The sequence below is a fragment of the Anguilla anguilla genome, chromosome 4, assembly GCF_013347855.1.
Source record: "Anguilla anguilla isolate fAngAng1 chromosome 4, fAngAng1.pri, whole genome shotgun sequence".
Classification (NCBI taxonomy): Eukaryota; Metazoa; Chordata; class Actinopteri; order Anguilliformes; family Anguillidae; genus Anguilla; species Anguilla anguilla.
In genome coordinates, this window is record NC_049204.1 from 20,561,120 (window position 1) to 20,573,592 (window position 12,473).

Genomic DNA, 12,473 nt, shown 5'->3' on the forward strand with positions numbered 1-12,473 from the left:
AAACCAGAAAGACTCTTAATCCTGCCAGGAAGAGGTCTCCATGGACAGGGTTTAGAAGGCCAGAGCATCCAGGATGCAGGGCGCTGGGATCAGCTCCTGTCTGGCTCCTGGATCCCAGCAGGCCTAGCCGGAATGCTTTCATACCCAACAGGACAGAGCTGATTGAGCAAACAGATCCTAGCACTCCGTCTGGAATTTCCCAACAAACAATCTGGCATGCACCTGTGAGGTTGCTCTGGGAGACTGCAACACAAAACATACAAAAATACTGATCTATTTAAAAAAAAAATACATTTGATGATAGCATAACAAATTAATTTAAGCTTTTAACGGACCGAATTAAACGTTTTTTAAACACTAGTCACATGATTTTGAATGTTTTTCCATTGCCGATTGTTATCAGCATCAACAAAAAAACAAGTTGGATAACTCATAAAACCCTTAAATAAAACGTTGACCAGGTGAAATTGCTTATAAGATTCTGTGCTAAACTAAACAACACTGAAGAAATGTACTGTAGCTTAATTGGATAAATGGAGTATAGAAATATACAAATATTTCCGTATGGTAGAAAAGATGAAGATAAATCTCAAATGTTTACACAATAAATACATTTTTTCACCTAATGACCGGGGCAATCTCTGTAGTGAAAATATTTGAAGTAGTTTGTCTTTTGGCCAACCAGCTTTTGGCTATTTCTTCATAATTTCCATGTAGGCAGAAAGAAAGCAATATGACATCAGTGCAGTTTTAGCACGTCTTGAGTCCATGCTTAACTGCAATCCACAAGAAGTCATCAACAGATTTCACTCATACTTTCTTCAGCACAACTGGCTAATCATAGTTTCTATGTATATTGGTTGGTGCTACCCCACATTTGCAGGGGTGCAACAAAGCTTAACTGGCGGCCAAGGACACCAAATCTTCTAGAATACTTAGCTCAGGGCTAAGCACACTTTTTTTTTGCTTGCAGAATAACAAAATGAGGGTCCTGTGCAATATGGACATGCTCAGTTTCTGTCTTGAACTTGGGAGAGCTCAGTGTCACATAATCCATGCTGGTCCCATTGGTACCTGGGACCAAAGGCTAGGATTGAAGGAGATGCCATTATTCCACTAAATTAAACTGAAAGATTCAGATTTTTAATAATTCAGCAAAAAGCCTCCCTTGTTATCATTTGTGTTTTATATTATAAAGGAATACGGTGAAACACCTGACAAAATGGTCTGTAAACTCACCTTCCCCCCATCACCACCAACAGAACGAAATAGTTCCACAAACTCACCCCCAACTTTAAATGTCTCATACCTTACCATCCCCTTTGTTAAATTTTTTTTAATTCAGCCACTGTGCATACATGCGTCTGCATGTGAGCTCCTTCTCCTCCCCAAGTAAAAGAGAGCACACAGAAGACATTGTGTGAATATCACAGCCAACATTATCCGACCTATGCAGTCCAGAAATGAAATCCAAGCAGTATATATTTGCAATGACCACGAAGGCGCATACTAAGTTTGCCTCTCTCTTAGAGACAAACTCGAAGTAAACAAATGTAATCCAAACACATATGCTCTCTGTTGGTTTCCTGTTAAATCCCAGGTTCACAAAATGGTACTGCAGTGATTTGCCCCACACACAGGACAGTAATTTATTTGGTTGTAGCATGGCTATAAATAGGGTGAACAAAACAAAAATATAGTACAATGTGCCAAATCAACGAATGATCAAAGAATGAGTTCAAATACACATATTCCAGGCATGTATATGTCAATGTTCTGTATCAGAGAATTTATAAATAAATGATTTAACAATGAGCTAGAAAATGCAAATGCAAGATCCTGTATCAGCTAAATACAGAATAATACTATGCCAGAGAAGAGATGACACTATCTGGAAGAATGTAACCAGTAGCTTTTCTTGTATCCACATTTTTTATGGTAACATAGTACTTAACAACATAGCGCATCATTTGATATGATAAAGTTACCGTATAGCTTCATGGTCAAATTTTGGAACTTCCTTTACACACTTGCATTTGAGTCCATTAGGTCCATTAGACTACTTTTAATAGCACCATTGCTCTAGGCTGAACAAAATCATGTTCGCTTTTTTTGTAAGCTGCTACTGATGTCATAATCATATGCATAATCCATACTGTATTTTTTTTTTTTTTTAACTTTATAAGGGTTATGTATTAAAAAGGGGTTTCTAGTGCTTAAAAGTGTTTTGGCTGTATGCTGTTACATTGTTGCTATAGTTTGGTAACCACAGCTAAGCAGACAGAAAAATTGGATTCCATTGAAAATTGTAGTGGTGAAGGTGACTGATTGCAGAAATTAAGTATTTTCATTAAGTGCATTTAATTAATAAAGTGTTTTAATCTAAAAAAATAAAATAAAAGAGCAGTTTGGCTGCTAGCCACTTGCAGTGGGGGAAGTTTGGAAGCCATTCTTTAGGTATCCAAATAAGTATGAGCAAGCCAGTCACTGTAGTACAAATATATATAATTTCAGTTTCTCCTTTTTACATGATAAATGATGACGGTGAAGTTGCAGCATGCACATTTAGACAAGAATATAACGGAAAACCTTGCTGCAGGCCAGGGGTTTTCATACAGCTATATATAGCCAAGGACCCCGCTACAGTACTTCCAAGGTCTGAGGATCCCCTGTTGAAAACCCATGCTATGTTCAATTCTGTTGAACCTACCTGGAAACATAAAACATACTGTAAAAATTGGTGTGTTGTTGCTGCCACCTTGTGGTGGAAATCAGAACAGTGGGTTTCAAGGGAAGACATTAACACCTACATCAGCACTACTCAACCCCAGCCACCTGATTTCACTGCCCTCTCGGTTCAGGTAGTCAGCTCATTAATAAAATCAGTAGGTGCCTACAGACACTGTGGCCCACAGGACCTGGAGATGAATTGACCTGATCACATTATATCCAGTGTTGCCAACAACCACACCTGACAAGACTTATAATTTGGTAGAGTGCAGTAAATAATTATTTACTTGAAACTATGCACCTTCATGAAATGCACAAATCCAATTATTTGAAATACACTCAGAAATAAAGGTACAGAGTCAAAGAAAAACTGTGTGCTTTGACCTTGAATGAACATTTTTGTTCTTATTTGTCAGTTCCACTGCTTGTTAGTACACCTTATTGTAATTATATTTGAACAGTTCAGATTAGGATGACTGCACTATGATTATGACATAACTACACTAACTTCAGTTCCTTCCTAGGGAAAAATGCTCAACACCCTCAAAGAAATTAATCATGGATTAAAGACCCTGAGAGCACGTGCAACTTATTTAAATAACAATATGGTCCAATTTTCAATCACATTACATAAATGCAACCATCAACAACTAATCACTGAGACAGTGGTTTTTTTTTTTTAAACTAAAAAATAAATGTTCTCATACATCACCCAACAATCATTTTACAACATTCTTGCCCTGCAATGCCTATGCACATGAGCAATCCTTTACAAAAAGTGTAGAGGATTGTGCTGTCCTTTGAGTCTGCACATCTCTGAAGTACGGGTAACATGAATGAATGACAGAACCAGCACATATACAGTACATGGTCTGACCATCAATGCCAGATTTTATTAAGAATGCATATCAAAAACAAAATCACAATAAACATATATGATATCTTTTAGGGGAAAAGTCAGTAATGAACGAGGAGGATGGAAGTTAGTGACAGACTGAGATTTGATGACTTTGGTAAACAACTAGGCAACAATATTTTTTCTTTGCTAGTAGAATTATCCTTTCTCAAGGTATCAACTAATCATGTATTTGTAAACTATTTGTAAAGTATTACAATACTATTTAAGGTTACCCTATAGTTAACCTTTGGGGAAGGCTAAATGAAAGTGATTAAAGTTAAGTGCTCTAAGGCTGTGCCTTGTAGTGTAAGCAGTGCATTTGAGGATAGGAAAAAACACTTACAATGTTTCGTAACTGCATTTATACAAATGAACTAATTTATGGTTCACTTTCAGAGAAGATTATAGGTTTAAACACTGTAAACATACAAACATGAAGTGGTGCTTAACTTTTCAATTTTTGCCTAGAATGGAGAAAATATATATCTTACTCATGTTTTATTTATTTCAGTTCTCTGGGGACAATTTTGAAGTTGCTAAGGTGTTCTTTCCCCAAATGTCACATATTCCCATAAACAAGCTGAATATTGAAGTGAATTATTCTGTTAATGTGAGCGAATATGATTTGGATTTAAGTTTTGTGTGCCTCAGGGAAATAAATAAATAAATAAATTTGGCATGCAGTGATGAAATCTGAAGGATGAGAAATGGATATAATCATGTGCAAACAGTGAAACAGAAAATGACATAAAAAAATGACATTATGCAAAAAATACCTATTTTGTTTGCAATGCCATATGCTCTGTAGCCATACCACACGTTTCATGGCTTTTTCAAGCCCTCCATGGCATAGGATATTTTCCACATTTAGTAATGGGGTAGTGCCTCAACCCCCCGCAAGGTTCTAGTTTAGTATTCTGCAACATGAATGGATTAAAGAGTTGCTGAGTCAGAAACCCTTTGATAAATGCTACCTATTTATTTAAAGACTTGAGGTAATTTGGGGGGGGGGGGTCTGAAAAAGCCCCCTGACAGCGTTATCACATGATTAACTTGCTGATGCAGTTCCTGAGAATGGACTATGCAAGCACACTATGCTGTGGCCCAAGTACTTCAGTGGAAGACAGATCGTTCCATGGCTGCTGGTATGTGAACTATCTCATTCCTCTTTGTCCAGTTCTCAAAATAACCCGGAGCAGCTGAGACAAAGCCTGAGAGACAGGCACAGTTAACCACACTGGACAGCCTAACTTAACATCAGGATTTGGCCATGGGAAGTGTTTACTCAGGTCCATAATAATAATGATAATCTTTATATCTATAGCACCTTTCAAAACAAAATTACAGAGAGCTTCACATGGCAGACTCGAACTGTGCAACAGAGAAGAAGAAGAAAACAAAAATTAAGACACAATAATAAAAGGAATAAAAACAGGATGATGAAAAATATTCACATAACCATAATCACATAGTTCACCATAATCTGTATTTACACAACACAGATTGAAAAAGGTTAAAGTATAATAGAATGATTAAAGGTGATAACAGACAAAAATGGCAGACGTACAATAGAATTTGACCCTCAAATTTGGTAAAAGTATGCCTAAAAATGTGATTTGAGAGATTTATAAGAGGACAATGAGCTCACCAGCCTGATATCCTGGGGAGGCTATTCCAACAGTGAAGGCCTGGTCACCCTTTGTCTTCACTCTGGACTGAGGAATGGCCAGGAGTGCCTTATCCATGGATCTTAGATTGTGCTGTGGTCCATGTGGGGTTAAAATTTCATTGAGGTCTACATCATGCCATACAAAGAAAAAAGAAAAAGTACATTTTTAAAATCAATCCTGAAATGAACTGGAAGCCAGTGTAGGGAAGCTAGGGTCATGGTGGTGTGTTAGATTTATTTATATTTTGTGAGGAGTCTGGCTGTAGTGTTTTGGACAATCTGTAATCTGTGAAGACCCTGCTTACTGAGACAGGGGGAAAGAGATTTATTGAATTCCAATCATGACAAGATAGTTGCATGGATTACAGTCTCTATATTTCTTTGAGATAAAAATAAACTAATTTTAGACAGTTGACTTAGACGGAAAAAAAACAGGCAAGAATGAGTGCTTTAACCTGCTTATCCAAGCTGAGATGATTATTAAAGTAGACACCAAGATTTTTGCAGCACTGGGGGACATTAGGTGACAATGTACCAAATTGCTTAATAGTTTGGGTGCAAGTGGCGTTAAGGACAATATTCACCATCTTGGATTTATTATTTCCTCAACTGTAGGAAATTTGATGACATCCAGCTTTGGATGTAAAAGAGGCAGCCATGAAGTGTGTTTATCCGTTTATCATCATTTCAGTTAAAAGAGAGATATACAATAATTGTGTGTCATCTGCATAGGAATGGTAGGTGACACTATGTCCGTGAATGTTATGCCCCAGGGGTAACATGTCGAAGGAGAACAGGAGTGGTCCAAGAACAGACCACGGTGGCACCCCATGGGTCATTTTCACTCAGGACTTTGAGTCACCAATAGCTACACTGAAAGTCCTGTTTTGCAGATAAGAGTGAAACCAGTTTAAAACAGAGCCAGATATTCCCACCCAGTGATGAAGATATCCAAAATAATAATATGGTCAACAGTTTCAAAAGCACTGCTGAGGTCTAAAATAACTAAAACTGATAATTTCCCAGTAACAGCAGCTAAAAGCAGGTCTTTTATCACTTCAAGGAGAGCAGTCTGTGCTATGGCGAGCCCAAAAGCCAGACTGAAATTATCAAAATCTCAGTTTCTATTTAAAAAAGCAATCAACTGCTCAGCAACTTTTTCTAAAACCATAAATAAAAAAAGCAATTATATCTGGAAAGGTTGGCCAACCTTGGGGGAGAAATGAGTACTTTTATTTTTATCTAAACATAAATTCACCTGAGTCATACCCATGACAGTGAACGTACATCGTTTCGCATTGTACACAGGTATTGAACTGGGCATTGAGCTCGGAATAGGCATTTGAGCCTACTGCCAGATTTCCCAACCATTGTTTTTTCCAGCCTTCTCTGCTTTGTGAAATGGGCACTGCTGGTGTCAGAGTACTCTGAACATTGACAGAAACAATAACCCATCTGCACTGTTGATATAATGCAACCGTAGAGAAAACTAATCTGCGTTATATCAGCCATATTACAGATGTGATAATAGAGAAGGCCAGTCATGCACGAACAGTGTGCACACCATGGCGTAAACACAACTCCTCACTGAACAAGAAACATCCCCCAAAGCCGTTTATAGTCTACACCCTGGCTAATAAGAAAACAAACAATATCAAAAACTTGACAGTATTTTCCTATGTGTCATGCAAAGTGTGCATGTGACTGCTAACGGTACTGTTAGGCCTCGAAACAAAGGCAGCACAAACAGCATGTGAATCAGTGCAGCTGTTGTGTGGGATAGAAGGTGCCTTTCACGGCACAGTGATGACCCACTTTCATGCATCAGCAGTCTATTGGTTTTAGTGCCATCCTGGAGGTTTACACGACAGACAACCTTGGAATCTGTGCTTTTGTATGCAGCTGACATACTGTAGACGGGTGCAATTATGTCTGAGTGAATACCTCATATAATAGGGGATTGTTCCTTGATGTAGTTGCTTGTGCCAGTGCATTCCAGGAAAGAATCAATTGCTTAATCAATGAATTACCTTGTTTAAACATAAATATGATGGTTGTTTTATATTTATAGAAAGAAATATGTGATATGGATGGAACACACACACATGCACACATTGACATTCACAAACATTGTACATTTGCAATATTTGAGGAAGAATGTATCAAAAGATACAGCAAACCAATAGTTACAGCATTTAGGGGTATATTTAACATTTTAAGGCTTTTAGTATTTGAGTACATGAATGCAAGTAGTATATATAATTTATTAAATGATCAATACGGTTTATAGGTAATTCAAATAGGAATCTCATTTGCTCAATGCTTTTTAAAATCGTTTTTAAATAGTACAGTCTTACAGGTCATCTGTAAGCACTGTGCCATTGGGTTTTTTAAACAGCATATTCAACCCAATATTTTTGTGGTAGAGCTCTTTTTCTTAGCTAATTACAAATATGTTATTCAAGGTTCTGTGAATTTACTGTGAACTGTTATATATATGTATTTTTTGACTGAGGGATACATTTTGCAGACCAAAATTCCATTTTTGACTCCACCCTCTAAAATCCTCACCACTAATTGGATAATTTAAGGACTGGGGAAGGACTCCAAAGAAACTTTGGGTTAGGGGTTTCATATGTACTGCATAGTTACAGGGTGAGTCTAACCTTTGATCAGATCTAGACTAATTAGTGATGTAGTATTTAATTCTGACACAGCCATACATATAGCAGGCTATGCCTGAGTGGTCTCTTGCCTTGCCTCCATCAAAACTTACAACATTCCAGTAGGCACATGTGTCAAAACCAACACAACTGTATAGGTTTGCAAGCAAGAACATTCAAATACACAGACCTTGAAAATAGTATTCAATGGGCCATGGTTTACCAAACTGCAGAATTCCCTTGACCCTCTGACTCAAATGCAAAAAACTTTTAACACCCACTAACATTCATCAATTCTGCCAAGTATTTACCTGTCCGCTTTGCTTGTTATTATTTACAAGATGTACCAGCTGTGTCCAAGTTGCCTTAACTGAACGACTGACAACTTACACACGTGAATGTGAAACACAAACCAATATAAAACAATAAGAAACATTTTGGAATAATTTTTCTGTGTGATCAGATGTTTTGCCTTCATAGTATTCATTTGAATGGTGATTTTCTTTAAAAATCTGCATACTAGCCTGGTTCATACCATAATATTGTACACCTTGTGCAATCACTTGTGTTCAACTTACCATTTTTATTTTAAATATACAGTGCAGGGCACATTATTTTGTCGTCCTGAGTAACCTATTCAATAAACCACAAGCGGAGGAGATAAAATTGGTCAACCAAATATTTATATTCAAAATTATGCTGTGAGATTGCAATCACTTCTTTATTCTGTGTATTACCTAAATTACCTTAATGTAGAATTACAATATCCTGCAACTTTTGTAACCTTTTTTCTGCTTTTGGCATTCATAATTGACAATGTCATTGTTTTCTTCTGTGCCTGGGCTCTACAGTGCTCCCATATTAGGAGCATTTGCTCCTGAAAATTGATGTGTGTAAACTGGAAAAATAATTTAGGAGCACGTCTACAAATTGGGATGGATTAGTGTGCACCTACATTTTTCAATTCAGGACCATATGTGCTCCTTGGAAAAAATGTTGGGGCAGGGCCTAATTCAAAACTAAAAGTGTAAAGATTTTCTAAACTGCTTGTGCTCGATATGAAGCCGCATATAAAAGGCAACATCCCCGATTTGTATTTGGCGCGGATTGACGCAGCTCAATGGCCGCATCAGCCAATAAGAGCACATTTCATATGGGCACGCCTTTTGTGTAATCAATCCAGGGATCAGCGCGTGTCTCATACATTGTCTTGTGTTCCCGCTGTATCAGGGCAGACAGCTGGTTTTGAACCACAGCGCTAAGCTGTCTGAGCTGTGAAGTTTTGCTCGATCGCGGAGACGCTGAGAAGATAAGACATAAAAGTGTCATGAGCGAAAGATTTGTAGTTATCCGTGTTGGGCAGGGCGATGAAGCCCCCACGGTCAACAATGACCTACCTGGCGATGGAGGGGCTGCTGAGGGCAACGATACAGACCAGCAAGACGCTGTCCCTATCCTGGAGTACAGTAGAGAGCCGAACAAATACGGTAAGATCATGCAGCTTGACTACTGACGACCTGGCCAGTTATAGCCATGTAATTATTTATAAAAATTTTGTGGCTCACGTTATATTTTTTTAACCACTGAATACCGAGCTGAAATTGTCGAAATTTTACACCAGTAGCTTTTCCTCGTTTAATTATAGTTCGCCGGTCATTTATGTTTGAGAGTCTGTTTTGAAATATGTGGTTCTCTTTCTACCTAAGTACCTAAATCAATTAACGATATTTAATATAACGTTAGCGTAGTAGCAGGCTAGCTAACATTATAGAATGTGTTGATGCCTGATGTTATTATTGAATTTAATTAAATTCTCGGTAAAGTGTGTTTTTCGTTCATCTGTTCGAAAGTGAAGTAGTAAAAAAAAGTTTCCCATATCCAGACAGCATGCTAGTTGCGATTTCCTTGGTGCATCGTAAAAATTAATTTGTTAGCTCGATAGGAACTAACGTTCGGCTGTTAACGAGTTGCATGGCAACTAGCTGCCTGGGTGGCTTGCAATCACAGCGTGAACCTTGTAGCTTTTGAATGAGTCGTGAAATTTAGCTAATTTTATCGATTCAGTTGTCTAAATGCGATTCATAAAGCAGTAGGTTAAAGCGGCAATACTACATGTCGCGTATACTTGAAGGATCCCGTGCAATCAGTCATCTTCACAATTGTGCTTTTTATTTCTGCGGCTTTAGTTGGATCATTTTCCGACAAGGGAATAATCTTGTTGCATATTCCGTATGTTACTGAAGGCCTTCTGTCTGTTGTGTTGAATAACTGCCCGCGCAATCCCTTCAATAAACAGCATCGTCAATTTTATTTTGGGAAGGCATGCAATTACCGGTCACCTACACACCACTAGTAGAGATACACAACGGAAAGTTTCCCCTGCTCTATCTGGAAAATAAGAATCAAAAGCATGAATTGGTTATTTTAATTGTGCCAGTTTCCCTTGGGAGGGAGGGCTTTTTTGCGAAAGCAGTGCTTTGTTTCAGGTTGTGTTTGATGTAATAGTCCTACAGTACATAGCACAAAAGCAGTGCGATCGGTCTGTGCCATTTTGTTCATGCTCAGAAACATTCAAGTTGCTTTATCAAAATTCATGCTTTTGCTCGCCGGTGTTGACAACACTTTAAGACTGAGAAATATCAACGAGTTTAGGTCCATTTTCTTCGAAAGGATATCCAATGATTCTTTTTAGATGGACACAATCTTGTCCTATGCACTTCTGCTCTGTGATTTAGGATTTACAATTAGGCACACATTTTCCTGTAGGAATGCTGTGTACTAATGACATCTAATGACAGCTTTGCCAGTGCTATTGCTGAAGCAAACTGAGTCTGCTTACACACTGTCCTTTTCAACACATGGTATTTTCTCTAGCCAATTTTGTATTATAAAAGAACATCTGGAAAAAGAGTTTGCTGCATTATAATGTCTTGGAGACAAGAACACTGAACTAATGAGTACCCATTTTCATGGTCCATGTGTAACATTTACTTGCAAATAAGATGATTAGCATGCGTATTGGTATTATTGTATTGTTTTTGTAAAGACTTGTATCTTCTGCTACACTGGAAAAAAAGCTGCTTTCATTAGCCTATGTGATTGGCAAAGTCCTTCAAAATCTATAAGGACAGAGGAAATGAAATTTTTTCCTATTCATTTTAGCAGAAAATGATACTGTTGTGGTATACCCATGTTGTCTAGCTTTGATTTGGCAAAGGCATTAATCTTCACTTGTGGTAATGAATCATGGTCATCAGTTATCAAAGGAAGGAGAATGCGGTGACCCACCCAGTTGCTCAGTGTGACAGCGAGACAAAGCAACACACCACATTATTGTGTGATTTGTTGCTAATTAGAGCAGTGGTAGCTGCTGAGCTGTAGACCAGAACACAGGAAGAAACACTGGTGCGAATATGGGCCAAGATGTTAGCGACTTAGCGCCTCTGTGTGCCCCACTACTCAAGGACTCTACTTGCAATACAAAGCAATAATAAATGGCAAAAAGTAACGAGGTATTCACTAAGTTATAGTTGGCACAATTTGTACTTGGTAATTAGCCTCCAAAATGCCTATACTACAGATAATTAGCAAAATAGTCTTGTAGCTTATGGAACCTGTGTTTTGTAGTTGTCCAGTGACCATGATATGCACTTTTGTACGTCGCTTTGGATAAAAGCGTCTGCTAAATAAATGCAATGTAATGCTAAGGTGTAGGTCCAGAACTAATTTAAAAGTACATGACATCATCAACTATTGGTGCTGTTGCAAAACCTATTGCACTCAGGCAAGTATTGAAGTTATAAACATGCAGACTACTTAGAAATTATAGGCTGTGCATAAGACGGCCTACTTTATGCAGAGGGGGCAAAATCCTGAGCTGGTTAGTTTAATTACGTAATTATTCCAGGAAAATTTGTGATCTTTAAAGGCGTGCTCGGGATGGGAACTTAAGTTTGTCCTCAGTGCTGACATATGAAAGATGTTAAATGTAGCCTATTAATTCCCACATTGGATTAGACAGGCATAGTGTAGCTCATTGGAGCAGAAGGTGAAAAAGTTCACATTACAGACCAGTTGTGTGAGGTTAGTGTGGTCTTTGGAGGCCTTTACCCTGATTGGCAAAGTAAGTTTTTCGCATCAGAAAAGAAAGTTGAAACTTCAGACAGCAAGCTCTTCTTCTGTATCAGTGATGCAACACTGCCATAAATTATGGTTCCTAATTCTTTAGAATCTTTAAATTCAAGTGCCAGGCACGCTTTGGTCCAGCTATCGTTAAGAGGATTATATATATATATATATATATATATTTTTTTTGTTCCAGTTCCAGAACATTGAGATAAAAATATATATTTTTGGGCCCCCGGGCATGAAATATAATACAGCACAACAAAATCCAAAAGCAACCATCATAAAACAGAATGAGTCTTGATGATCTTACAGGTCAACAGCATCTTGATGGTGCTCTGGATTTGTGCTCAGCAACCAGGACAATCATATATAAACAAAATCCTTT

At 37.9% G+C, this 12,473-nt stretch overlaps 1 protein-coding gene across 4 annotated transcripts in view; it reads left to right on the top strand.

Annotated features, from left to right (window-relative positions):
• The first annotated feature begins 9,138 nt into the window (after window positions 1–9,138).
• The window catches only part of slc12a7b (solute carrier family 12 member 7b), a 69,054-nt gene continuing 65,719 nt past the window's right edge, over window positions 9,139–12,473 (top strand). For all 4 annotated transcript variants that reach the window (XM_035413640.1, XM_035413641.1, XM_035413644.1 and 1 more), the window contains exon 1: window positions 9,139–9,447. In XM_035413640.1, coding sequence (XP_035269531.1) covers window positions 9,288–9,447 — 160 coding nt within the window. In that variant the 5' untranslated portion in view covers window positions 9,139–9,287. The remainder of the gene's footprint in view (window positions 9,448–12,473) is intronic.